The sequence below is a fragment of the Callorhinus ursinus genome, unplaced genomic scaffold, assembly GCF_003265705.2.
Source record: "Callorhinus ursinus isolate GAN/ISIS: 27379988/994484 unplaced genomic scaffold, GSC_fseal_2.0 scaffold25, whole genome shotgun sequence".
Taxonomy (NCBI): Eukaryota; Metazoa; Chordata; class Mammalia; order Carnivora; family Otariidae; genus Callorhinus; species Callorhinus ursinus.
Window position 1 is genome coordinate 38,070,720 of NW_027397087.1, and position 27,462 is coordinate 38,098,181.

Genomic DNA, 27,462 nt, shown 5'->3' on the forward strand with positions numbered 1-27,462 from the left:
TCTACTCTGTCTGTTTCCCTGTTAAGGGCAGAGAGCCAGTTTGCCTTCTCATCCCTGTGACCCTGTCAGTCACCAACACGGGGCCAGGAAGACATTTTTCAGCGGACTGCAGTGGGATCAGGGCCTGCCCTCTTTGCTCTCCTCATGGGCAGCCTTAAAGGTGGGTGTGAGCTCCCTGGCCCTACCCCTTGCTTCCTGTGTATCTGAGGCTGTGGTGGGGGCGCAGGTATGGGGGCAAGGAGAGAGGTTGATCTCCACGATTTGTGTAGACGTTTCTCAAGGCCCCACTGACCCAGATCTGTGGAGTGGCCATGTTTTCCCCACCCTCTGTAGCCCCCAGGCCCACAGTGGAGCCCACACCCTGAGTCACACATCCCCCGCCTCCACCAGTCCCCAGCAAGGGAAGGGACCCCCCCTCGCAACGCATGGGGTCCATTCCTTTTAGGACAGCTCCGCCCTGTGCCTCCCCACCGCCTCCACACCTTTATTCATAATGCTCCCCGTCTTCCTGAAATCCCCCCTCCCCAAGTCCTGCCCATTCTTGAGGACCCAGAAAAAGTTCTACCTCCAAAGGCAATGTCCACATAGCTCAGGGGTGGCGCCATAGGGTCCCCAGGCCCTCTACCACCCCAAAGGGATATGGCTATGGGTCCTCCTCTGTCCCACACCGCATGGCCAGCCCCACATGGGAGCAGAATACCCCACCCCACCCCAAGCCCCATAAATGCAGTGCTGATTTACTGGCAGTTTTCCCCCAAGTACCCCGCCCCGGAGGAGGACTGTTTCTCAGGGACAAGTTTATTACAGAGAGCACACTAACCTCTTTCATAATATCTAAAGGCATACCAACTGCAAAAATATCGGGCTCTCAAGTGTGGCCAGCTCAGTGTGGGGCCTGGTTGGAGCCATGACTTTGCTGCCCCGTAGGAGCCCATGGCTTCCTCCTGGGCTGCCTCACAGGAAGGCACGAGGCCCCAGAGAGGAGAGGGGGAAGCTGGAGGAGAGAGGAAGCTCTGTGTCTGGTTCCGTGGTGGTGCATCCAAGGCTGAGGTGGGGCTGAGCTGGAATGTGAGGCTGTTCTGGCCTGACTCACCGACCCCAGTCAGGAGAAGGTTGCGTGAGCTCAGGCTGGTGGCAGAGCCAGCCTGGGGAGGGGCCTGGAGGTGGCCACCCCAGTTCCATTGCCTCCCAGACCATGGCCGAAACCACTGATTACTTCCTCCAGAGCCCTCGCGCGCGTGGGCTTCCCAAGACCAAGGGGGCAGACCAGAGCGCTTCGGAGGCTGCAGCTGCGGGACAGACCTCCACCCAACCACAGCGCCCCCTGGCTTCTGGTGCTGGCAGCTGATGCCGATCCCGGGAACTCGCGGGCCCAGAGGCTCCCGTGGCTGGGAGGATGCTGGGGAAGCTGGGAGGGAGGGGGCTGGAGGGAGGGGGCTGGAGGGGGGGGGGGAAGCACCCCAGCACAGACAAGGACACGGTGGCTTCCCCACCCTCAGGGCTGGGCTCCGTTGACCTGGGCACCCGACAGGGTCCTCTTCCGGAAGGCCTGCAGAGCCGGATTGTGCAGCAGCGTGTAGGCCAGCCCCCAGCGGGCCCTGCCTTGGCGGGCCCTGGGCCCTGATCCCCTGGCCACGGGGTCCTTGGTCTGCAGCAGCTGCATCCCTGAGAAGGGGAGACTTTCTGTGAGTGACTCAGCAAACACCCAGCCACGCCCCAAGCAGTCTGAAAATCCCACGTGTAGTGCTGGGGAGGCTGGGGGGTCTGGTGTTCCAGGGGCCTGCTCACTGAGCAGGAGGTGGGGAGAAACGTGGGCTGCAGAGGGGTGTTTGTAAGGGCTCAGGATGTCATCTTGCTGGTGGCAGACAGAAAAGGGAGGGGACAGCTCTATGGAAGGGACTGGAGGAAGGGCTGGGACAGCCAGCCCAGTGCCCCCCTCCCCACTACACACTTTCCAGGCAGGGAGGAAGCGGGGAGACATCTATTCTGTGTGTGAGAAGGGGGTGTGTGTGCACGCTTGTGGAATGGGGAGAGGGAGACAGGGTGTGTTTGTATCATGGGAAAAAATCACCCTGACAGGGACCAGGAAACTTCTCACTTCCTTTCTCCCACAGGCCTCAGAGGGAGAGAGGAAGTAAGCATTTTCCTGCCACTCTTACGTTGTACGTTGGACATGCATCCCATGTGGTGGGGAGGAGGCGTGCCTCGTCCCTTAGAGAAGGGGGTGGTCTCAATTCCCGCCATCCCCCGGGGGCAAGGTGCACCTTCTTCTTCCTCCCCCTGTCTGAGGCCATCCTGGGGGGCCCGGGGAGGCCGGGGCTGCTGGGTCTGCAGGAGCAGGGCGCAGAAGGCAGTCGTGGCCGGATGTGACTGGCTGGCCTCCATCTTCAGGAAGCTGCAGTATGTGTGGTAGCCTGGGAGGGGTGGAGGACGACGGTGCTGGGGGGAGCAGGGCCCCCCTCCCACGCACCCTGCCCCCGAGCAGATGGCGCATGCACCGCACGTGGGCCCACTGCCCACACCCGCCCCACGGGGTCACAGACAGGCTCTGGGACAGTGCCACGTGGCCCAGGTCAGGACAGACCCTCCCTCGATGCTTGAACGGCCTGAGCCACCGTTGCTCCTGGCCCCTGCCCAGTGACCTTACCGGGGTCGAGAGTGGCTGCTCGAGGCGGCAGCAGGCTGAGATCCATCTGGCCAAGGTGGACGGCATTGTAGACGGCGGAGAGGAGCACGCGCCCAGCGGCCACCATGGTGCCCACCAGCACGTTGATGAGGAAGAGGAAGAAGGTGGCTGCGTAGAGCACTCGCCTGTGGGTGGGGAGAGAAAAGGCCGAGGCTGCCCCCACTCCCACACACACACAGAGCCTTCCTCAGGGTCAGGGTCAGACGTGGATGAGCACAGCTGCTGTGTGTTTATTGACGACCTACCATTTATCGAGTACACCTTCAAAGCACCCTGCCCTGTGCTGGGCCTGCTCTCTCAAGCCAGCTTGCGCCCCACCAACCTGGGAGCGGGTGTGGTACTCTCTCTTCTACAGAAGGGAAACCGAGCCCCAGAGAGATCGGGTGGCTTAGCTAAGGCTGTCTAGCTAGTCAGTGGCAGACCTGGGGCTTATGGCCCGGATCTTTGTCTCCCACCTCCCTCCTCTAGGTCCTTTGTCCACCGACTCTGAGTCCCTCCTGGCGCTGAGTGGCCTGGCTCCCACAGCCTTTCCACCTATCATGGAAATCATGTTTCGATTAACCTCCTTCCTGTAAAGGGAGAGGCACAGGGTTTTGGAAGACACAGAGGATCCAGGGGAGAGCAGTGCTGACCCCCAAAGCAGGAAAGGCCCGTGGCTCATATTTCTGATACGGTAACAGGTGAACAGAGAAGTATTCCCGAGTAGGCTGGGCCACTGTTCCCTTTCCGTCTGGGTAAGGCAAGCTCTCCTACTCCCCACTGGGCTTCCCGAGAGAGAGGAAAGGGAGAGGTGGCAGTGGAGGGAGAAAGACACAACAAGAAAGACACCGAAGGAGAGGCTGAGGTCCTGGGGGGAACCACAGCCCAGGGGGGAGCCTCCTCACCGGTTGGTAAGCTCCGGGTGTCCATGGTGAGTCTCCAGGAAGACCCAGTGGGCTGCCATTTTCTGTAGGACCACAGCCAGGGCCAAGGTCAGCCAGAAGGGCCTGCAGGTGGGGTGGGGAGGATGTCACTATTAGTAGCCCTCTGGGAAGTGGTCCCAGAGCCCTCAACTCTTTGCCTCTCTCACCATGAGGACTCCAAGGATCGGAGGAGCAGAAGGTTCCTGCCATGGAGGACAGGCATGAACACCAGGAAGGCAAGGATCATGGTCCCCAGGAAGAAGATGATCTGCTGCACCAGGAGCCCTGCAGGATGGGGAGGTGCAGGGGGACGGACATTAGGCTCTGCGGGACCCAGCCCACCCTGGCACTCCCAGGAACCCAAGGGCTTAGGAATGGCGCAAGCCTGGATGCAGATCCCTGCTCTCCCACTGCCTAGCTGTGCCAGCTGGAGCAAGTTCCTCTACCTCTCTGAACTCCGGTTCGACCTCTGTCGAATGGGGTCGTGGCCCCTACCTCAGAAGGCTTGTTGGGACGATCCAGTGTAATGTCTGTGGCAACTCTTTGAAAACCACAAAGTGCTCTGCAAACGTTATTTTCCCCCAATTGCCCCTGAGTCCTTGGGGACAAGATTGCATTTTAGATTAATGTTTGCATTCCTACTGGCCAGAGACTGACACAGAGTTGACCCCAGAAAGCCGTCTATTGAAACAACTGGCTAGTTGTTTACACGGCGTAATGCATGTAAAAGAGCTTGGGAGGTATAAAATCTACCAAGATGAGGAATTACAACTTTTTGTACTAGTCATTCCTCTTCTCCTTTATCATTCTTCTCCTCTTCCCCCAGGGAGGTGAGAACTGAAGGAACCGTCAGGGAGGGGAATCTGGCCCTCACTTTTTGCAACACTGACCCCAGGCCCCTCACATTTCAGAGGGCTTTATTCACTGTACGGCCCCTGGGAAGAATCAGAAACTTGGAGGTAGGAGGGGTCCTGGAAATTGATCTAACCTAACTCTCTCAGGGCAGGATCCCCTTTGCAGCCCCAACAGTGACCACAGAACCTTGCTTGCATATCCCCGGTGATGGGGATCTCATTGCCACCGAGGCAGCCCACTGCGGCATAACACTCTCTTATACAGGCAGGAATATGCCTCCTTGAAGTTCCCACCTTGCAGCCCTGGGTCCACCCTCTGTGTAAACGGCTGGTGGCCCTGAGGGGCTATCCTCACGTGAGGGGCATCCTTTCCCCAGGGGCTTCTGCATCTGCGCCCCCCTTCCCGAACCTGAGCGAGCCTCCTAAAGGCAGAGAAGGCAAGGTGGGCCCCTCTTACTCTCGCCCCAGAGTTTGCCCCAGCACAGGCAGACACCCAGGGACAGCCAACACCTGCTGGGTGTTCTCCCCTCCCAAACTGGGGCCAGTTTCTGGGGCCAGCTGCAGCCAGGTGGGGTGGCAAGGGGGGCTCACCAAGGCAGGTAAAAGCCGTCTGGTAGGCGCTGAAGCTCATCCAACAGAATATGGCCTCGCGGGAGGGGTGGGGACTCTGGGGCTGGGGGCCCAGGTCGAAGGCGGCCCCTCGGTGCAGAGCTTGCAGATTGGCCCTGGTTGGGGGATGGGGGGGAGGGGAGAGGAAGGCAGGGATCTCAGAGACCACACACACTCCCTAGATTCCTCCTCTGGTGGGACTCCCTGTCTACTTACAACCTGTGGCCACGGACAGGAAAGCCAAGGGCTGTGGGAGCCCTGCAGAGGTTACTAACCCAGCCTAGGAGGTCAGGTAGGGCTTCCTGGAGGAGGTGGTATCTGAGTAGAGTCTTAAGGGATGATAAGAGTAAGTTTCAGAGCAAGGTAAGGGGCAAGGCCGGGATCAAGGGAGACAAGTTCAGGCGAAGGCTCAAACCTGAGCCAAGTCAGAAAAGTGAGGAAACAACAGTAGGGATGGAAAGTGACTCGGAGATCAGCTACCAGGGCAGGAGGCAAGGTTCCAGGCAGGCAGAGGCCTGAGGGCCTGAGTGCCAGCCAAAGGAGGGCCAACCCTGGGGGAAGAGATCCCTGCGCAAAAACCCTGGGGCCTGGCAAATGCACTCTCTGACATTGCTCCCCTTCCCATGCACCCTGCTCACAACTAGAACCTTCTTTCCCTCTCCACTCACAACTCAACTCCATATCACTCCCCGTGAAAGGGCAAGCGAGACAGTTTGGCATTCAGTGGCCCATCACAGCCTCTTCGGTGCCCCAGCGCCAGCCAGGTCACCACCACACCCACCCTGGCGTGTGGCAGCCTCACCCCTGCTGCTGCTTCTTACACAGTCCCTCCGGCCCCGGAGTGCCCTCTCCCTCCCTCAGCTCTTGCCTCTTCTTCGGATCCCAGCGGAGGGCTGGCTTTCCAGGCTGCCTTCCCCATTGAATCAGTCTGCCCAGCGGTCCCTTCTCAGAGGGCCAAGTCCACCCCACAGCCCTGCTCAGCTGAGCCCTGTATCACTCCCACCAGACAGGAAGGCCCCACCTTCCCCACCCACCACGGGGCAGCTGGGCGGGGGACACAGGGACAACCTGGGCCTGCAGTGGCTCTCCCTTCGTCCAGCCCCAGGCCCTGCCCCACAGGCCTCCTGGCTCAGGGCTCCCACACCGCTTCCCCACATCTGCACCGGGGGTCAGACCCTGCCACTGACCTGTGGGTCACCAGTGAGCGGATCAGCATAAGGGAGCTGAGCGAGCAGGACAGGACCAAGGCCGAGATGTAGCAAACTGGAGGGGTAGAGAGGGAGCGAAGCAGGAGGTGGGAGCCCCTGAACTGCCCCCAGGGGGGGTGCCTGGGTGGGAGTTAGTCCTGCCCCATACCCACCCCCCGCCCTGAGCGGAGGCCCCTTGCCACCCCCCCCCCCGCCCACCTCGTTCTCCGATGCAGTACAACCCAACAATCTCAGCCCTCCCCTCCTGCCCAGTGACGTGGTGTCCAGGACAGGGAGAGGCCAGCTCCGAGGCTGCAGACCTGGTCTCCACCCTTGTCTCGCTACTTCCATTGCTGTGTGATCCCCAGAGAGAGATGCCATCCGACCTGGCAACTGCCTCCATCTCCTTGGGTTCCTGGCCGTGTGGCCTTCAGGGGACCCCTTGGTCTCCCAGCCTTGGCTTGCTCATGCCTGGCTGCCCAGCTCCCCGCATGACATGGGCCATAAACCCCATGTCATGTGTGGGCCCACAGAGGGTGTGAGTCCACGTCAGTGTGGCCTGTGTCCTTCAGAAGGAGGGAGGTGACCACTGCTACCCATCTCCTCCGGCGGTGGCCCCTCCTGCCCAGCTCCCTGCCCCCCTGCCATGCCCACACATAATGAGTTTGCTGCATCCTCAGCAACAGGGGAGAATGCACAGGGCGTTGTGAGCAGCCGAGGTATTGAGGCCTCGCAGGGATCTGAGGCTGCAGCTCTCCCGCCCTCCATCCACACCCCGCCTCGGTCTGCACCCCCACAACAGCCCCACCGAAGAGGCCCTGGGCCAACCCGGAAGGGAGGCTCAGCGAGAGAGCCTGACCCACCAGTCACACTGCTGGCAAGTGATGGGCTGAGAGACTGCGCCTGTTTCCAAGCAGACCCAGAATCAGCCCCTGGTGCCTGCCCCTGATCTCATCAGTCATCCAGGGGAAGTGTTGCTGGTGCCCGTGTCCCATCCAGAGCCTCGGGAGTGGGTGCAAACCCACGGGCAGAGGCACGCACTAGTCCCACGTAGCCTCGGTGCTGGAGAGCGGGGTCTCGGCACTGGCAGCACAGCAGGGCCCCCTGGGGCTGTGAAAACCCCTCATGGTCCAGGCAGCACCCCAGGCCAATTCAGTCAGAATTTCTGGGTGTGGGACCCAGTCCCTAGCTTTTGTAGTTCTGCGTGCAGCCTGGGTTGAGAACCACCGCACTGGGGGCTTTCCAAAGACAGAGGCTTCAGGACTCATTTCAATCAGCAATTGACTGAAATCAACCAACCCACAGGCAGGTGTCGAGTGCTTGCTGCAGCGGCTCTCAAAGTTAGGCTTGCATGGGAATCACAAGGTGGGCTTGTTTGGATCCTAAAGGTGGGGACCCACCCTCAGCGCTTCTGGAGTCCAGCAAGAAGCTTGAGCCTCGGGATTTTAAAGAAGTTACCAGGCGATTCTCAGGCGCAGCCAGGGTCGAGAACAATGCTACAGAAGAGAGCACTGGGCATGTGCAGCTCTGCTCAGCCCCACTTGCCCTTCGGGAGCGAGCTCAGCAGCAGCAGGAGGGCGTCCTGGACATTTCCTGCCAGGTGAGGGGACTGCCTGCTGAGCCTGCACAGGTGAGTGAACGGGTTAACACAGGGTGAAGGGTGAGCAAGCCCCCCTGGTGCCAGGCCTGGCTTTTGATCTTCATCCATCTACCTCCTGCTCTTCTCTCCCTTGATTGGTTCCAAACTTGGATCTCTCCAAACCCCGGTACGCATAAAATCTTCCTGCTCTTTGCTTCCTCTGGGACCCTGCTTGGTAGGTAGATCTGACTTCCCCCACGGGATGGAGGGCCTCAGGGACAAGGCTGCCTTTGTAGCTTTGACACCTTTTGCAGTAGGGAAGTTGAAGCCCAGAGAAGTGAAGTGGCATGCCCAAGGTCACACCGCTTATAAGTGATGGAACAGGAGTTCTAATCTAGTCTGCCTGACTGAGAGGCTGAGCCCTCTGTGAGCGGTGCCAGGCTTATGGCCCAGGTGCCCAGTGGGCAGCCTAAAACAGCTCTCAGTGTTCAGAAGACATTAGCTCCTTAAGCTCAGGAGACATCAAAGGGCCCCTGGGCCCAGATATAATCTCAGTTCAGACCCTGGCTTGCTGAGTGGCTTTGGGCATAGCTCTAATCCCCCTGGGCCTCAGTTTTCCTCATCTGTGGACTAGGAAAGTAAACACTGCTTGCTCTGTTTGGTGCCTGAATCCAAGAAGATCCAAAGTGGAGGCCTTGAGGCTTGGAAACTGCAGCATGTGATGTTAAATGTTGGTGTGGGGGGTAGAAGCAAAGCCCACCATCCTGAACAGGTCACTTCCCGCTCTGAGCCTCATTTCCTGTGACGTGAGTGAGGACTGATGACAAACAGGGCTGCTGTAAGCAGGAGGCTGACCCTGGGCGGAGGTGGGCCATGTGGGCTCCTGCCTGCGGTCCGGCTTGCGGCCAACTTAGAGAAATCTCCTGGGGACTCCAAGTCAGCAGATGCTGCAGGCCCCAGGATTCCTGACCACCAGACCTTGTCTCAAGATGGTGGAGAGAGCCCCAGCAAGGTGTCAGGAGACCGTGTTCCTCTCTTCACTCCACTCTGCCCAGCTGTACAACCCCAAGTGAATCCTTCCCCGCATGTCAGGTGTGGATATTTCTCAACCTCCTCCACAGGGGCCACTGGGAGGACCTGGGAGGTGGTGTAGGTGGATGACCAGACTAAGGGCTAAAGGAGGCATCAGACCCCAGAAGTGGAGGCTGGTATGGTTTCCTGGCCCGGGGGGCTCATTGTCAAGGGAAGGAAGGAGAATGGAGATGGCCCAGGAGGACAGGGACTGGGGACAGGAAGCGTCTCCCTGCCCAACCCCATGCCCCCTGCCATGGTGATTAGCTCAGAATCCAGCCCAGTGTCCCACACCACTGCCTCCTTCCCTCCTTCCTTCCCCTCAGCAAGGCTCAAGGGGCTGTCCCCTCAGCTCACACAACCCGAGGCCTTGCCCATTCCCCTGCCCTGAGAGCTGAGCAGACACTGGAGCTGGGGGTGGGAGACACCACATGAGCTGAGGGGCCGCTCAGATGACTCCTTCAGGTCTCAGAGACCTGGAATTGGAAGCTGTGACCACCCCAGTTTGGAGGGGAGGCAGTCGAGACCCAGAGAGAGAGGAAGGGACATGCCCAAGAGCACCCCGCATGTCCCTGGCAGGCTGGAACTGAGCTGGGGTATCCGGCTCATGTCCCCACTGGGCGCCCTCCGGGGCTCCCAGGAGGCCTCACCTTCCAGAGCCCACAGGTGATGCTTCACCAGCCCCACCACCTCCTGCCTGTCCTCTGAGAGCACGATCCCGAAGCCGGCCAGAAGGTAGGAGATGTCCGTGGTGATGCCCGCCCTCACCTTCTGGATGGTGGGTACCACGGCCACCAGCAGCAGCAGAGCCACCTGGAAGAGCCCCCACAAGGAAGGTGCCAGGACCTGGCTGTGCTCACACCAGGCCCCCATCCCAGAGGAAGTGTTTCCTCAGCTCCCAGGGAGACTTCAGGGCAGAAACTCCGGCAGCGCGCAGGCTGCGTCCCCATGCCCAGCACCCATCAGAGTTCGCGGCCCCGAAGCAGCGTCCTCCCCAGCACATTGCAAAGAGATAGGACTTCAGCCTAACAGGCCCCAGCTGTGCTTCCAAACGGCACAACTGTCCATCTACACCTTTGTCTACCTATCAGTCATCTATCTAAGCTGTGGAATAGAAGATTTCCAATTTCCCACGTTGGCAAAAGCCAAGTATCCTATAGATTATCTCAGGCACTGAAGCTAGATGGACCTGGGTTCACATCTTGACTACCTTGAGGTATTAGCTAGAGGAACTTGGCCGAGTCAAATTCACCTGTCGGAGCCTCAATTTCCCCCATCTGTAAAATGGAGACAAATTATACCCACCTCCCAGGATTTGGGCTTTTCGGTTTTCTGGGGGTGGCAATGGAGGGGAGTATTTCTCAAACGCATATTATTTCCGAACTAGCCAAATCTGTCTAAACCTTCCCAAACTGCTCAAAGAGGAAAGTAATTCTATTTCCTCTGTTTTACAGCTGAGCTAATGGGTTCAGGGATGTTGAATAACTTGCCCAGGGTCACACAGGAGGTAAATAATGGAGCAAGGATTTAGACCCGTGTTTGTATGACTCCAAAGCTCATGTTCTGACTCTACATGAGCCCCGTGAGAGTTGACCGCCCCCCTCTCTTCTGGGCAGGCCAGAAGCAGCTGGACGGGACTGTTGTTGAGGCTTTTGGAGAGTGGGGCTGGGCCTACGCTGTCCCACGCTTGGCAGTGGGGGCGGGAGTCCAGAGGCAAATGGCATGACAGGGGCAGGACCTACCTGGTAGATGGCTGTCCCTGTCAAGGTGGCTGAAAGCACCAGCTTCAGAGGGAGCCGGAATCCTGCAGTCCCCAAAAGGAGGGATGTGGTAAGCCCCAGCCCCACCCAGGCCTGGGAGCCCCATTCCCTCCGAAAGGGCCCAGGTAAAGGGCTGGGGCTTGCAGGACCCTGGACCACCAAAGCCGGGCCAGGGGCTTCCCCTTGTCCCCAGCTGGGGCTGTTCCTCCTGAGGGGTTCTGGGGGTTCTGGGGGACGGGAGCTGGCCTTCCACGGCAGCTGTTCTGCACGAGGCGTGGGTGAGGTCACCTGCCACTCTTAACCACAGCTCCATACCTCGCTGTGGAGTGTAGATGTAGTTTCGGTAACAGATCCAGGCCCAGGATAGGAAGCCATGCTTGGAGGTGTGGGAGCTGCAGAAAGACAGAGGCAGGCAGGTGCCCTCAGGAGAAGCCCCCGCCCTGGGCCCGAGCCCCAGAGTTTGATTTCTTTGTCACTCTGCCCCACCAGCTGCCTAGGACCTCACCTGCTTTCCAGCTTCTTCCGGCAAAGGAGGGTCCTCAGATATTCCTCACAGTAGCTGCTCTGCAGCCCCTGTGGAGACAGACAGATGGACGAGCAGATGAGACCTGCCTGGAGCCATCCCTGGGGCCCTGGTCAGGGTGTCACAGTGAGCACATGGTGCTCCATAAAAACCTCTTGGCTGTGGCAGGGTGTAGAGAAGAGCCAGCCTGTGGGGATGAGGTCCATGCCCCCCAAAGCTGCCCTTTCTCCTCCACAACTAGGAGACTAACCAGTCTCCTAAGAACACTCAGCACTGAGCGGTTCATCCTAAGGGCTGTGTCCAGTTCTCTCCTGCTTCACTTAGTCACATCTGCTCACTGCTTCCCCCGCCCCCCGCCCCAGCCCCCTGGCCTCGGCTAGCTGAGACTGGGGCAGAAGGAAGCCTAGGTCCCATGGGCACATCCCTGAGCAGGACACAGGATGGGGCCGTTCCAGGTCACATCCCCCAGGCCTCTCTTGCTACACTCCAGGGAGATCACAAGGGTGGCCGGGTTTGTCTAAGCCACATTCCAGGCCGTAAGCTGCCTGCTAAGTGCCAGAGGCCCGTGGTAAGGTGGGGTGAGCCCTTGCCCCTGATCATTAGGAGAATACAAGCCTGTCACCTGTTGCCATGGCAACACGCGCACACCACCCAGGGTAGGTGTGGGTCAGCTCAAAGCTTGACTGGGGCCTCTGAGGCTTAAACCTCTCTGCCCCAGGGCCAAAGAGGATTCTATTTCTTCCAGGACTTCTCGGGAGGAGAGGCATGCCTGGAGGGAGAGGTGAGGCAGCGAAGATCCCTGGAGGAGGAGGGAGAGGGCCCAGGGGGTAGAGATGTGACCAGTGCACTGGAGACCCTGGGGTAGCCGCTCCCCTCTTCTGAGCCAACTGTAAAAATGAGGGGACATCAGGCTTCCCCAGAGGAGTGTGAATGTCAGGAGGCCAGTAGTGACTGCACTTGTGGTCCTACTGCTACCAAACCCAGAGTCGGGTGGGCGCATGGAGGACCCAGGGCGACCACTGGAGGACCTGAGCCCCCAGGCCTCTCTCCCCTCAATCTCCTTCCCTCGTCAGGGGACCTCTCTGGCTTCCATCCCAGCCCCCCTCCTGAGCCCCAGGCGCCCGGTCCAGCCACCCACCACATCCCCACGACTGCGCGTGCGCCCCCCGCGCACCTGCCCACCTCCAGTGTTCGTCTCTCAGCACCTGGCACCAGCAGCTCGCTGCTCTGTCCTCTAGGCCACACTGCGAGCCCTGCCTTCACCCTCCCTGACTGAAGAGTAACCGAGCCCCTTGGCACCTGGGTCCTCAGCCTCTCCTGAGGCTGTCCCCCTCCCTTTGAGGGCCTCTGTAGGGTGGTTTTCTTCTTCCTCCTCTCCCACCAAGAAGAGTACTTGCCCCTGTCTCCGCCCTCACCCATGGCCGTGGGCTGGACCCCAGCTGCACTTCTCACGTTGCACCGGGACTATCTGTTGCTGCCCACATCTCCCCCAGTGCCCTGGGAGCCCCTGGGGGTCGGCAGCTCTGAGTCCACTGTCCCTTGCTCAGGGCCTGACACTTGGTAGGCACTTAGAAGGCTTCTTAATAAGATTGCCTTGTCTGGTAAGAATTCTCTCTTGCTATGATTTACCCACCCATCTATCTAAAACTTCAGAAATAGCTGCTGATTATCTAACATGTGCTAAGACCCGCCCAGTGCTACAAATTACACGCGAACAAAACAGACACAACCCGTGTCTGCCCCTTTACTCCTCTTTCCTACACCTGCAACACCTTCTCCTTATTCTCTCCCTGCTCCAGATCCTCCCTGTCCTTCAGGGTCCCTATTGAAGTCAACCTCCTCCAGGAAGGCCCCCCCAGCCTGCCTCAGTTCGCCCAGCCCACCCCTTTATCCGACTTTATCAAACCATACGCAGCCTAGAACTGATTCATAATGCGACTCTGCCCTGGGAGCTTCCTGGAGCTCATGGGCATCTGCAGAGCTCCTCGGAGGCACCAAGCTCCCGGCCTGTCTCATTTCTCCAGCTGGAGCCTCGGTGTTTCAGAAGAAGACCTCAGACTGCCCTGACCTCTGGTCCACCCCCCCGTTGATTCCCCGCTGTGCATGCAGCTGGGTGCCCCAGGTATCCCGGGTGCCAGCCGAGGGCCTGGCCTAACCTTCGCTCCAGGAGGGAGGACTAGCCTGTCACTTGGTGACTCGGCAAATATTTTTGAGCACCTACTATGTGCTGTGCCCGTGCACAGGGAGCCAACAGCCGTGCAGGAGTTCAGGGCATCCTGGGGGCTGAATAGGAGCCCAGGCCAGCCCTGCCCCTTTACCTCAGAGCCCGCTCCTGCCGTGTTCCTGAAGCTTCTCACCAGCTGCACCGGGTACCAAAGGCTCAGGAATCCGAGGCCCAGAAGCAGAGGCAGGGAAGCCAGCAGGGAGTAGTACTTGTAGATCTAGACAGACAGACAGACACCCAGATACACCTACCTTCTGCCTTCCTCCCCTGACAGAAGACCAGGACCCAGTTCCCTTCCCACTTCACTCCCACCTGGCTGACGGTGCTCTGAGGCTTCCGGTCCTCTCATGCTCCCCCCTACCGGGGTCACTCAGCACAAACACTCCCACTCCCCTTCTGAGGCCCTGCGGACCTGCTTCCCCCTCTCCCGGGCTCTTGGACTCCCACAGCCCTTAGAAGAAATCCCCTCCTCCCTGCTCCAGGGGGCTACCGTGGGGTCTGAAACCGGGGCTACCCCCTTGCTATGTTCCTTTGTCCCTGGGCTCTGGGCACAGGCCCCTGAAAATTAGACAAAGGCCTAATATTGACTGTGTACAGTTGTGACCTGGGCATCAGGGAAGTGCAAGCCCTACCTCCTGGCACTGAGGCCTTCCCAGGGTTGGGCTCCTTCTGCTTTCACTCATTTATTTGTTAATTCAATACATTTTCACTGAGAGCTTAGTATGTGCCAGGTTCTGGATGGTGAAAAAGACCCACCCAGTCTCTGCTCTCAAAGAAACCAACTAATCCTCATCTCTACCCTGGAGGATTGGTGGTATCCACTCCATTTACAGGGAGGGAAACTGAGTCTCAGAATGGTGACACGGTTTCCTCAAAGCACTTAGCATCACCTGGCATCTTTCTGTATATTTATTTATTTATTGTATCTTCCCTTCTGGAAAGGCAGCTCTTGGGATGCTAGGGACTTCATCTGTCCTGTTCACAGCTATATTCCCACCGTGCTGGGAAATGTCCCTGTACAGAGTATGTGCTTCAAATACATTTGTGGGAGGAAGGGAGGGTGGGAGGGAAGGAGGGAGGGAGGAAGAAGCTGGGTTCAAACTCAGGTTGTCTGGCTGAGGCCTATGCCTCCACCCTTTGGGCACTCCCAGCCAGCAGTCAGTGAACCAGGTTCTGAGGTTCTAGAATTCTCTTTTCAGCCCTCCCAGTCCATCCCCCCAATTCAGGGCTCGCCTTCCTCCATCTCTTCACTCCCACTCCGGCCTGGCCAAAGGAAGGCTGCGGAATCAATCATGGAGGGATTCCAGGCTTCCTCTTCCTCCACCTCGGCCCCTTCCTCCTCCCCGCCCCCTCCCAGACTGGAAGCTCCTGAGGGCAGGCCCAGCTCCCTTGTCCCCTGCTCTTGCCACAGAGTGCCCAAGGTTGGAAGGGCCTGCGTTCACAGGAGGGGAATTCGGTGCAGAGTAGAAGGCAGCACAGAAGTCCAGCACATAAATAAGAGGAAAGGAGCCTGACCGGTTTATGCAGTTCCTTCATGCCCCTCTGCCTCAGGCCATTGTGAGTCAGTGGTTACCTTGGGTGCCTGAGGACACTCTGCGTTCTGCCAGACCTGGACCCCAAGGTGAGCCCAGGACAGCATGCTGCCGAGCAGCTGTGCGGTTCCTTGCCTGACTGTGGCACAGGCGGCCAGAGGGTAGTAGAGGGCAGGGTAATAGAGCAGGGCGATGATCTTCCAAGACCCTGGAGGGCAAGATGGGCAGAGGGAGCCACGTGATGGAGAGGCAGATGTGGGGCCCCCCGCAGGCCCCTCTCCTGCCTCCCGCTTCTGAGCCCCTCGGCTGGTTCAGGGAGCAAGAGCCCCACATTCACATTCAGGTTCTGACTTAGTACCAGCGTTTGTGATCTCGGGCAAGTTACCTCTTGGACTCTCAGTTTCTCCATCTGTAAAATGGAAATAATGGTACTACATTAGCCAAGGCAAAACGAGAAGGTAGACGTACAGGGCTTAGCACAGTGCTTAGTCTGTTGTCAGTAAACTGAGCTCCGACTTTCCTATTGTTCCCTCCCCTGACACTCAGCCTCCTCCGGCGTGAAATGGCGCCAACACCCACACCGTGCAGAGTCATTGTGAGGGCTGGTTGATCTAAAGAGGTCATGTTGAGGACAGTGGCTCCTCTTGGTGGCAACTGTCCTTGTGCCGTCACTTCCTTGAGCCCAGCTCAATTGTCCAGAACCCCTCCTACTTCCTGCCCACCGTCCTTCACTCTCAGAGACCTGAGCTGTTCTGGGAGAGGGGTTGGCACAAGAACAGAGGGGGTGGAGAGGGCAGCCGTGACCTGATAGCTGGGACCAACGAAGGGCAGGTGTCGTGTGGTGCGGCTGGGAGGTCCGCGGGACAGCATCTTCTTGGCGGTGGCTCACGACGGGGATGGGAGATACCTGACTCACTACGGAAGAGCCTGCCCCATGCTCTGGACGCCCACCCAGCCCAGCCCACCAGTCCAGCCCCAGGGCCTCAGCTGCGCTGGGTACCTCGGCTGGGGGGTGAAGCCAAGGGCAAGAAGGGCAGCGGGTCCTTGGTGGTGAGCAGCAAACACAGGGAGCTGAAGAGGACCACGAAGACAGCTGCAGGCACTGTCCAGGCCGTGTCCCCCGCCAAGAAATCCACGGGGCTGGTGCAGAGACAGGGGCAGGACAGAGGGGCATTGCTCGGGCCCTGCACCCCCACGAACCCATGCCGTGTTCCATTTGTCAGGGAGGTAAAGATGGAAACTTTCCAGAAGGAAACCAAGGCCCCGTTACCCATTCATTCCACAACTATCTGTGGAGTGCCTCCTGTGTCCCAAGTTCTGGGCCCTGGGGCAAAGTGACTCAAGAACTATGCGGCCCCCACCCTCACACAGCAGGAACAGGCCCAAGCGCTGCTCCCTCCGCCCACCCTGGAAGCCCCGGGAAACAGCTGCCTCCACACAAATCAGTCTGACTGGGCTGGCAAATCTTCAGAGAGCTCGGAGAGTCACAACATCCTTACGCTACAGCCACGGCCCTGGCTTGGGTGTGGCCCAAGGCAGAGGGCAGACTGCGGGCACAGCTGTCCCAGGCATCGGCCCTCTGGGCAGGCCACTCAGACCCTCTGTGTCTGTCCAGCTTGACCTCATGCCCTGAGGTCATCCGCTTCCTTCTCCCCCTCCTCCCCCCCACCCCCAGGCAGGGCAAACTCTTACCTGGGCCCACCAGTGACAGAAACCCAGGCTAGTTCTCCACAAAACCATCATGGCAGGACTCACCTTGGTGTATGGCCTGGGCCTGGGAGGCAAGGCTGTCTACACTGGGGCTCCAACTGCCACCTCCCCCAACCCTTTGATCTCTCCCATATGAGCCTGCCCAGTTCCATCTCAGGGTCATCCCTGTCCCAGGCTCTGGGGTTATAGGACTGAAGGAGACGGGGGAGGAAAGTTCTAGCCATGGGGACTGGAGATCAGTCCCTCATAATCTGCCATTAAGCATCAGGGTCCAAGTGATGCCCTCAAGGGAAATGAGGGTCAAGATGGCACAGGATGGCCATCGCCTGTCCAGACCATGGGCCACCTGAGGAAATGCGTCCTGGAGCCAGGCCCTGTTGGGCTGGTGTCTCCTGGGTCTGGGACAGGAGCAGGTGGGCCTGAGTGCGGCCCTCCCCTTCCCTCTGGGGCTCCCGCCTAAACCTGGGGATCCAGGTAGGGGCAGCGAGAGCCCCGGGCTGAGAGAAGTGGGGATGTTACTGAGGCCACAGCTGGCTTCTAGGTACCTAACAAACCCCCACCGTCCCAGAGTGGCCCCATCAGCCGGGCCACCTGAGTGGGGGCGCCCCAGCCTCGGCACCAAGCTGGGCAGTCCAAGCCTGCCGGGCCCGTGGTGGGGTCGGAGCCGGCGGCACCTCACGAGCACAGCCAGCAACAGCAGCGCAAGGATCTGAAAGGAGAGCACAGAGCAGGCCTTGGGTGCCCAGTCCTTCCCCGAGGGGCCGAGTCTGAGGGCTCGGCCTCAGCACCCAGGACAGCCCTACCTCCCCGGGCACGATCACGCGGCAGACTGCCGACTGGCCAAGAGAAGGGTGACAAAAGTCAGAGAGGTTGGACTTGGCCCGCATCCTGGTTTGGGTCCCCACCCTGGGCGAACTCCCAGAATTGGGGCTCCTGGGGTCCCCCCTCGCCAGCCCCAGCAGGGAGCTCAAGTCCCCCTGCCCAGTCTGGCAAGAGGTGGTCGGCCTCAGGGTAGACTCACCGACAGCAGGGCCAGGCCGGCATGGAGGAGGCCCGTCAGCAGGCTGGGGTGGCAGGTGGGCAGCACTCTGCAGAGCAAGGGAAGGTTGGCTCAGGCCTGGGTGTGTAGCCGGATTTGGGGTTCCAGGCTGTCTACCCTGGAGCTCTGCCCGCCACCTCCCTCCAGACTCCGATCTCTCCTCTGCAAGCTGGCCCAGCTCCACCTTCTAGGGCTCGTTCCAGGGTTTCCATGCCCCTCATGGTGCGCCAAGCCCCATGCCACGCTCTGAGGTTACAGGGCTGAAGGAGACGGGGGGCTCCCAGGAGAAGGCATGGCAGAAACAGAGTGGGCCAGCTCAACCCGGCTCCTCTTCTCTCTCACCCATTCTTCCTAGCCTTCAAGGCCACTTCATTCCCCCCTCTTCCAGGAAGCCTCTGACTGCTCTAGGCCTCACAGACCTCTCTTTCTCAGAATCGTGGCGGAGCCTCTTGCCCGGGTGGAGCAATCGAGTGTTTGGTCCTACGATTTGCCCTGTGGCATTTGATGTGAGTTTAAAAGATGGTTAGCATCTTTTGAGGCAAAGAAGGGCAAAAGGAGCTCCGTGCAGAGGGAGGAACACGAAGAAGTGAAGTGACAGGCAGCTGACGGTATGGCTGGGGCCAGGCAAGGCTTTCCGTTTGCCTGCAGTCTATAAGGTTGCCGGCAGGCCGGGAGCAGGTCACAGAAGGCATGGGAGGCACTAGGGAGCCATTGAGGGTGTTGGAACAGGCCGGTGTTCTGGATCTGGGGAGATTTTGAATAATAACAGCAGTAACTAGTACTTACTAAGGATTGACTACGTGCCAGACGCTGTTTGTTCCTTGTATTAACTCAGGTATTACTGACGAGGTGGATGCTATTATTGTCCCCGTTGTGTAGACAAGGAGACCAAAGCTCAGGGAGGCTAAGTATCTTGCCCAAATCACACAGGCAAGCAGCAGAGTAAGGATTTGAACTAAGGTCATCTGGCTTCCTTCCTCTGACCAGGAGGGAAGAGGTAAGGAGTATGGAAGGAAGTTTTAAGTTGAACCATATGAAAGTGTCATTTCTGTACATCAAAAACGGTTGAAAACTCATTTTCAAGGAGTTCAATGTAAGCAGCGACTGGGGAAGGGAGATGACAGGCTGCACCTCAGACATGTATAGGAGGAAGAATGTAGATGCCTGGAGATGGAAGAGCAGAGGGAAGGGGGTTTCCAGAATGACTGCAGAGTTTTAGGCCTTATTCCAAGAGGAGAGGTGAGGACCAGAATCACATGTAGCCAAGGAAGCGAGGCTCGGTCTCAGACACTCAGAGACAGAGGCCGGACTGCAGAGTGGTGAGGACACTGGCACAAAGAGGGAGCAGGACAACTGTTTCTAGAAGTTAGTCTTTGAGCAGGAGCCTACAGAGGGCCCCACTCAGAGGGAAAAGGCCGACTGTCTGGGGTGCGGGCCCTGATACCCACCCCCATGCCACCTGCCCCCCCCAGCAGAAGGGCCTGCCAGTGACCCTGGTGCTGGCCTCATGCTGGGAGGGCAGACCAGGAGGGAAGCCTCCAATTCCCCAGGCAGCCCCGTGAAGTGGTGGGGAGGTGGCTGTCATCCTGGACGGCTGCCACAGGCATTCGTGTCCCCAGGCTCTGGCTGTTAGTGATAAGTGGACACCATGTGGGCAGATGTCAGGCTGGGTACATGACCAGGTCGGGGGGCTCTGGCGGTAGGAAAGGGCCAGCTGGGCTTCTGTGGATCAGTCCCGTGCCCACAGAAGACCCCACATGACACAGCCCACCCCCATCAGACTCACTCCCTTCCCAATCTTTTCAACCAGGTCTTTCCACCATGAGGGCACCCGGACAAGTGTGACCAGGAGACAGAGTCCGGCCGGCCACTAGCACTGGTGCCCACCAGCCCGGACCAGCCTGCTGGGGGCACACCGAGGTGCGGGGGGGGCCCCCCATCAGGAGCGCTCGGAGCTTCAGTGCACCATCTCCCTGGGGTGTCTGACTCACTCAGGGAGAGGTGGGCCCAAGTTCAGCTCCTTGGGATTCCCCTTGAGCTTCCACTTTTGGGGGTGGCACTGAGGGGACAAGCAAGGCCACTTGGATTGGCCAAGTAAGTAGAGTCAAAAACAAACCTTGTTGTTCCCTGCAGTGGGGGAAGGCAGCTGCAGATTCCAGATGCCTCACACATTAGAGTCAGTGCTCCCCGTTGCCCGGGCCCTGCCACGTACCCAGCTTCATTCTGAGGCCATATCTGAAGAGCCCGGCCCCAGCCAATGCCCGGGCCCCGAGGCTCCCGAAGACACAGCTGCAGATTAAGATCTGACCCCAGGTCAGGATCCATATCCTCATGGGGTCCTGGGCCCCTCCCCATTCTGCTGCTTCTCCCACTCCAGAACTATGCAGCAGGGACAAGGGGAGCCTGTGGGCTGTCCGGAGCAACCAGAGAAGGGCACGGCGAAAAGCCTTGCCAACACAGAGCTGCCGACCAGGTGGCCAGCGCCCTGAGTCCTCCCAGCAGGAGGCCTAGCTGGGGCCTCTGTCCCTGCCGGTGACCCAAGCCTGGCCAGGCCACAGCCCCAGCCCCTGGAGGGGCACACCAACGTTTCTCCTTTTCTAGTTTCGGTTGTTGATGGAGAGCAGATGTGTGCACATCTGGCTCCGCCACCCCCACCCCCCAGCCTCACCTTTCCAGCTCCCCAAACCCTCAGACAGAGCAGGGAGGTGGGGGATGGGGCGAGGGCCGGGAACAATAAGGGGAGAACCGGGCTCTGGGGCCTGCACAGGCCAGGCGTCCTTGGCAGCACATGGGGCCCAGGGAGGCCCAGCCCCTCGGCCGGGGTGCCCAGACTAGACAAAGATATGGTCTGGCAAAGGGAGCCGTGGGCCGAGCCCTCTGGCCACACTGGACTGGGCCGAGGCTGCCTCCCTCCCCTGGGCTCACCTGAGCACTCCTGCAAAAGAGAAAGGGCCTCCTCATCTTCATGGAGACTCAGAGCTGGCCAAAGGCATTGGGCATCTTTCCCCAAGGACCCTCCGCCCAGGCATTCTTCCTCAGGCCTCCCCCTGCCCCGGGCTACCCAGAAAGCCTGACAGCTGGTGACCACCGCACCCCAGGAGGTCACCACGGGGACCAGGAACCCCTTGAAGGCAGGCCCAGTTTCCCTCAACCACTCAGCCAGCACGCTGCATCCCAGCTACCGGCCAGAGCCGCCCCAGACCGGACGGATCTGAATTTGCAAGGAGAAGGCCCAGGAGGTTGTATTTTTAACAAACCACATAGGTGCTTTTGAAGGGACAGTCTGGCCCAGGACCCCCACCTCAAGTATCAACACTGGGGCCAGGGCCATTATTCTCCAGTAACAGGAGTCTGAAGCCCAGAGAGGCTGTGACTTGCTGGGGGTCACACAGCAAGGGGCCGCACGATTCATCTTAGCAGTCCTTGCCCAGGGCCTTCCCCATCCCCCCAACAGTAACCTCTGCCACACCCCACTCTGCTGGCAGACAGACTTACCCCTCTGGCTGGAGCTCCTGGTCCCCCTGGGGCTCATCGATGTACCAGTTGGAGTAGTCATCCGTGGCCCCGGAGGAGGTCTGGTTGCCCACTGCCTGGGACGACATTCTCCGGCCTTTCTCCTCTGCCCCCCCTCCCCTGGACAAGTGGGGAAAAACCACTACAGATGTGAAAAGAGGCTTAGGGAGAAAAAAAAGAAAGAAAGAAAGAAACCCAAACAAAGAAACGTTTCTGTTTAATCCTAAAGGTTACTTTCTTGCTTTTAGCTTTCTGGGAAAAGCCCGACTGGGAGAGAGGGCCTGGGCCGACCCGCTGGCACAGGGAAAAGGGGAAGGGCTTCTCGAGTCCCTTCCCGTCCCTTCCCGCCCCGTCTTGCCCGCCGCTCCTGCAGGGAGTTCTCCCCTTGGGAAGAGGGCGGCCCTCGGGGTCTTTGGGGCTCTTGCCAGAGCACCTGCCTGTTCGTCTGACCACCAGCCTCTGTGCAAAGGCCCATTTTCAAAGAAAGTTTGTCCAATCCAAGCTGCCCACAGAGAACCCCCCCTTCCTTCCCCCCTCTCCAAAGCCACCCAAAACGACCCACAGACACACACTCAAGGAAGGGCAGGGAGGAAGGAGCTGCAGAGATGAAAGGGTGGGCGGGCAGCAGGCGGGCCCAACACAGCTGGACCCTCCCAGCTGGGCTTCAGGTCCCTCCTGCCCTCAGGGTCAGCCCAATCCCCCTCTTTGTTCGGCTCCCCCAAGACAACCCCCCAACCCACCCCACCCCCAGCCTTAGCCTGCCCCTCTCTGCCTCCTTTGGCCCTCAGTGATGGGATCACATCATGGTCCTGACAAAGTGTCCCCCCCTAGGGAAGGAGGCCCCAGCTCCACTGGTGGCCTGAGCCCTGCAGACGTGTGGCCAGGAGGGTCCGGCACCAGGCTGCACACACATACCTGCCCCCTGTGCCTCCCCCAAGCACCCACACCCCTGCCCTCTGCATCTGCAGGGCGCCTCACACACAGTCCAGCATTCGGCAACCCAAGGAGGCAGCTGGGGCTGGACCAGGGGCGGAGGCAGGGAGGGGGAGCCTGTCCACTCCTTCTCCCGGGTTTCCATGAAGGAGGCAACATGCGTCTCACTGGTAAAAACTTCTAGTTTCTCCAACTTGATTTCACAAGGAGGTAACTCACCCTCATGAGGCGGAGATTAGTCCTCTAAACACAAACCAGACCCACGGGTAAGCAAGAAGAACCCCTCCTATCCACGGCTCCTCCCATGCCATGGGGTGAGGGTGAGGAAGGCAGGGCCCAGGCAGGGGCTGGGGATCCCTCTCCATCCCCCCCCCCGAAGCTGTACCCCTAGCTGGCTCCCTTCCCCCTCCCGGCCCCAGCTCTGGAAGGGAGACAAGATGCAGATAAAGACAGTGATCCCTTCTCAGGCGCCTGTCCCTGGGTGGGGGTCAGGCCCCCTGAACATTTGAGGGTCCCTGTCTTTCCAATACCCCAAGGGGCCCTGGGCCACACACACCCCCCAGCTAAGGCACTCATTCCACAAGTGTTTTTTCTAAAGGCATTCATCCATTTATTCTTTTAGCATAAATTCACTGAACAACTACTAAGTTGCAGGCACTATTCTGGGCCCTGGGATGTGAGAGTTTATGCTTTGGTGGGGACACAGACGAGGAGGTAAATAACCACGAGTCTGAGTCTTCCTGTCTACAAAGGGATGATGTATACCACAGAAAGCTGAATTTGGTCCAAAAAAAATGGGGGGGTTCTCGAAAAAAGAAATCTTTTCATGGAGATCTGAGGGCAAGGAAAAGTCAGCTGTGCAGAGGGTGGGGGTCTTGAGGATGGGAGTTGGAGAAAAGGAAGTGGTTATCCTGATAGAGGGAACAGCCCCCTGGGGTGAGGGGGTGCTCAATGGAGACTGAGCTTGAAATCCTAAAAGCTCCCCATGCAAACTTCGTAGCCAGGCCCACGAGGCCTTCCAGGATTAGGGCCTGAGTGCTCTGTCGGCCTTGGCTTCTCCCCGCTCCTTCCCAAATGACCCTCTTCCAGGAAGAGGGCTCAGAACACCCCTCCCCAGCCCCCCACCCCCACAGAGTTGTCAGTGGCAGCTGACTCAGAACTGAACCTGAGCTCTCTGTGATGCAATGCAGGAGCCCACACTGCCCATCTGTTCCCAGGAACTTGGGGTGAATCCAGCCTCCTAAGCCTGGCTGTGATGTCCGGGGGGCAGAACTCTGCCTCTTCTCTTCTTCCTCCCTTATTCCACTGGTGCACACACAGTATGGGGCTCTCGGGTGACGAGGACTTTATGAACTGGGTTTGGCCAAGCCATTGCTCGTTCTAGTGACCACCACTCCTCCACAGGCTTGCCCTGTGCAGGCTACTGTGTGTGTCTCCAGCCAGGCATTTCAGAGCCCTCTGCTCCAACACCAGAGCCCTGCATCCACTTCTCTGCTCAGGAGTTTTGGACCTCCAGCCTAGAGAGCAATTAACTTCTATCTGATCTTAAATCCCCCTGGTGATATCTCCAACAATTAAGAGTCCAGTCTGTGATGGAGAGCTCACTCCCTCTACACAAGGCAGCGATGTCCATCACTTGGCAACTCTGCCTGTCAGAAACTGCTTCCTTCCCTGGAGGAAGCCTCCCCAGTCTGGTTTGTTCATTCATTCATTTACGCAACAAGTGTTGATTGCATCCCGATTATGCACCAGGCAAGGTTCTACATGCTGAGAATGTAGCAATGAGCAAGAGAGGTGCTGGGGGCAGTGGGGAGGCAAACGTGTCATGGCGCTGGGAGGGAAAATAACGTGGGGCGAGAGAAGAGACAGAAAGACAGGAGGTGGCTGCGTTAGGCTGGATGGTCAGGGAAGGCCTCACAGAGGAGGTGACGTGTGAGCAGAGACCTGGAGGAAGAGAGGGGTACCCAGCTGGGCACTGAGGAAAGACATTCAGGCTGCCTGAAGAAGGCTCCATCAACCTCAGGGGCTGAGCCAGGCTGGCAGGAAGGGGCCCAGCTGAGCCCAGACCCAGTCCCTGACCCAATCCCTTCCCCACAGCACCTCTCCCCCCACCAAACCCCGCTCCACCCCCAAAGGGACTTGCAGTGGATGCCTTCTAGCGGCCGCCCCGGGGACATCCCAGGGCCCATGAGATCACCTCCCTCCTCACTGGGGAGATGCAGAGGCCGCCTTCAGGGAGGCCCCAACCAGAGGTGAAGAAAATGTGAGCTTTGTCCCTCTGCTTGGGTGTGGGCACAGGGGGAGAGAAGGCAGCACCTTGATGGAGGCCACACTGGCAACAGGCAGGAGCAGGCCCAGGGGGAAAGAACATAGTTCCTATATGGCAGTGGGAAGTGCCCCGGTCAGGGACGCAGCCTTACCTGGGTTTGAACGCTGGGGCTGGCTGTGTGACTGTGAGGGATTCCCTCGGCCTCTCTGGGTCTCAACCCCTCCTCTGTCCCAGGAGGGGTGGGGCTTCCAGCCTCGCTTTGACTATGGGCTCTGCTCTCCCTGAGGCCCCTACTCCCTGCCCTCAATGACTTCATGGCCCAAGAATGTGGAGCCAGCACACCAGGCACTGGCTGTAGCGAGAAGGTCAAAGCCACAGAGGCTGTGACGACCCAGGTGTCCCCTATCGTCTTCTACCCACCCTCCTGCCCACCCCCCACCCCCCCCCCGCTGCTCCCCCATCCACGCTGGTGGGGGCAGGGAGGGAGGCAGGCCAGGTGGAAGAACCATGGATACTGGGGGGCTACATAGCTCAGGCTGGGAGGGGGACCCCACTTCTTGAGTCCAAAGTACCTCCTCAGCTCGGAGCCGGAATGGCTTGGTGCTTGCATCTGGAAAATGGGAGGGTTGGTGCCAAGGTGTTAGGAGAGATGCCACCTGGCCAGGCTGCAGGCAGGCCAGGAAATGTACTGAGAAGAGAAAGATGCGAATGATGTGCTCCTGACTAATTTCTCCACCTGGCAGCAGAGTCCACAGCTGACCCACGGGAGTTGGCTTTATAGGGTGACTGACACCCAGAAGAATCGGAGACTGGTACCTGCCATCTGGAGAGTGGAGGGACTTCAGAGACCGACTGCAGAAGTTCCGAGAAGAGAGGTGGGGAGGGGGATTTATAAGGAGACGTCTTGGGCAGTCTTGGAGGCTTCCTGGAGGAGGGGGCCTGGAGCAGGACCCCAAGGTCAGACAGGGTCAGCCATGGTAGTAAGAATGAGGTGCCTTAGGAGAGCTAAGAAGGGGAGTCTGGAAAGCAAGAAGACAGGGCAGGGGTGCGGGTCTGGTGTGGTCTGCGTGAGCCCATGTGGGTACATTCAGAAGAGGCTAGTAGCAATACCTGAGGGGCTCCCAGTGGGGCATAGATTGGGGGCTGCCTAAGCCCTGCTCACTGTAAGAAGGGGTCACAAAAAGCTTCTGGGTCCTGAGAAGACAAAGGCCATCTGCTACCTGGGCCTGGCACTGAGCTGCTCTGCTCTGCCCCTAGGGCTGGAGCTGGCCCATGAAAGCTTTGGGACAGGGCTTCCTTCCTCCCCATGTTTTTGTTCAAGTTGAATAAATCTGAGGAATGTTTGCGTCCAGGAACAGAGGCCCACGTGGCGCCTTCAGCAGCCTGTGGTTATCAAAATCTTCAAAGGGCAAAGTGCTAGGCTTAAAAGGAGCTAACAGTGGGCCAGAGGCCAGCAGCATCCCCCAAATCTCAGAAACACCCCCAAGGGTTCCCCGATCCCCCAGAGCACCTCCAGAATCTCAGCAATATCCCCAGAATTATAGTAATACCACAAAAACTCCTGGAACCTCACTGTCACCCCCATGAGCCCCCAGAACGTCAATATCGTACCAGAACCTCTGAAACAGCTCAGAACCTTGGTCCCATTCCAAGGACCCTCAGACATGGGCAAATCAAGCACAGGTTGGAGCATGATGGTCGGAACCACAGTGAGTAGTCGCAGAAGGTCCAGAGACCCCCATTGCTTGCCATGCTCCCACCCCAGCCCTGGGCTCTCTGAGTCCGACACATCCCCCCAAAAGTTGCACAACACCCAAACTTCAGTGACACCTCAGAGAGTCTCAGCACCATCCCTAATCCCCAGCTTTGCAGCAGAGAATTGCCAAGGGATGTTAGGTCCAGAAGTGGGGTGGTGGGGGGGGGAGGGGGGGCGGGGGGCGGGGCGATGGCCGATGTGCCTGCCTATACAGCTGGGTCCTGCCCATGGGGTCTCCCGTGGAGAGGCAGCCAAGTCAGGTGCAACCCCATGCAGGCCAGTGAGCTCCGGGTCTGCCCCCATCGACAGGGCGCCCTTGTATCCGACTGACACGGGTGCCTAACCTGTCCCCAGACACAGATTGACCCCGCTCAGTGGCGTGTTGTTGGCTGCCAAGCTCGTGAGGGGAGAGTGTGGATGGCTCTCTACCTCTTAGCTCTCTACCTCCTATCTCCCTTGCCACGAGGGAGCGTCGGAAGCATCACCTGACCTGCCCTTCCTGGAATTCTCCTGTCCCCCGCACCACCAACATCATCGGACATGAGGGATTTGGGCCAGACGGCTCTGGCGTGAGTGTAGACCCTGGTGAGGGGTAGGAGGAAGGTGGCCATCTGTGTCAGGGAGCAGCATGTCCCTCCCCTCCCAGAGAGCTAGGCTAGAACTGACTCAGAGGAGGGAAGCTAGGGAGGCAGATTTCAGCCCGGGACAAAGGTAGCTTTCTTACTCTCACAGAGGAGTGAGCCCCGAATCAGGGGAGGCAATCAAGAAGAGGGTGGTAACGTCAAGATGCTACAGAGGGTTTCCTGCCTTCAAAGGAGGACTGGCAAGAAGGCCATGAAGATTCCCCCAGCTACAGGAGCCCCAGATTCTCCCCTCCTGGCATGTCCTTCCTGGCGTGGTGTCACCATGGTCTGGCCTTGAGATGTAGCCTTCATGCTGCCCTCCCTCCTCACTGAGGAACTGACAGATCCCCTGAGTTCTCTCTTTCTCTTTCTCTGAGTTCTCTCTTCTTGTTCCCTCCTGGCTGCAGAATAGGGCTCTCCATCAGCAAACCGTACTCAGACCTGACTCTTCGGACGTCTGTCTCCCTGTCTTTGGAGCCGGCACTAGCTCCCCAGTGTCCCCCAAGTACAGCCATCTCCAGGTCTCCAACTTCATCCCTCAGAATTGCTCCCCGCTACCGTCCTGCCACCTTCCGGCCTCCAAGCCTTTGTTGGGGCCCTGTCCCCGCCGAAGTGCCTTGCCCCTGTGGACTCTCCTCGTCCGGTCCTACCTGGCCCGCAAGGCTTGGCTCCAGCCCCAGGGTGCTCCCCAG

At 59.0% G+C, this 27,462-nt stretch overlaps 1 protein-coding gene and 1 long non-coding RNA gene across 4 annotated transcripts; one reads left to right on the forward strand and one right to left on the reverse strand.

The window, feature by feature from the left end:
- Positions 1-791: 791 nt before the first annotated feature.
- Positions 792-27,462, reverse strand: STRA6 (signaling receptor and transporter of retinol STRA6). 3 transcript variants are annotated; one of them, XM_073877355.1, is made up of 19 exons: positions 27,421-27,462; positions 21,172-21,309; positions 17,659-17,725; positions 17,183-17,346; positions 15,928-16,067; positions 15,313-15,336; positions 14,969-15,135; positions 13,490-13,612; positions 11,154-11,221; positions 10,964-11,040; positions 10,631-10,692; positions 9,539-9,701; positions 6,239-6,314; positions 5,034-5,167; positions 3,756-3,873; positions 3,571-3,672; positions 2,648-2,811; positions 2,265-2,414; positions 792-1,665 (listed from the first exon to the last, which is right to left on the reverse strand). In XM_073877355.1, the coding sequence occupies exons 2-19, from the start codon at positions 21,276-21,278 to the stop codon at positions 1,496-1,498; spliced, it is 2,076 nt and encodes a 691-aa protein (XP_073733456.1). In that variant the 5' UTR covers positions 21,279-21,309; positions 27,421-27,462; the 3' UTR covers positions 792-1,495. The 3 variants fall into 3 exon arrangements, with proteins under 3 accessions (XP_073733456.1, XP_073733455.1, XP_073733457.1); XM_073877354.1 differs by lacking the exon at positions 27,421-27,462 and adding an exon at positions 24,543-24,578; XM_073877356.1 differs by lacking the exon at positions 27,421-27,462 and having other exon boundaries at positions 15,928-15,998; positions 21,172-21,716.
- LOC141370034 (uncharacterized) lies at positions 2,622-3,894 on the forward strand. The gene is made up of 3 exons (XR_012373718.1): positions 2,622-2,817; positions 3,155-3,366; positions 3,762-3,894. It is a non-coding gene; the product is annotated as an uncharacterized lncRNA (long non-coding RNA).

Excerpts from the sequence above, each read along its gene's own strand:
- STRA6 (XM_073877355.1), bottom strand. The coding sequence starts at position 21,278 with ATGTCGTCCCAGGCAGTGGGCAACCAGACCTCCTCCGGGGCCACGGAT. Across the intron at positions 17,347-17,658 it reads CCGGCCTGGCCCTGCTGTCG|ATCCTTGCGCTGCTGTTGCT; the intron begins GTGAGTCTACCC and ends CTCTCCTTTCAG. Across the intron at positions 1,666-2,264 it reads ACAGGGGGAGGAAGAAGAAG|GGATGCAGCTGCTGCAGACC; the intron begins GTGCACCTTGCC and ends TCCCCTTCTCAG.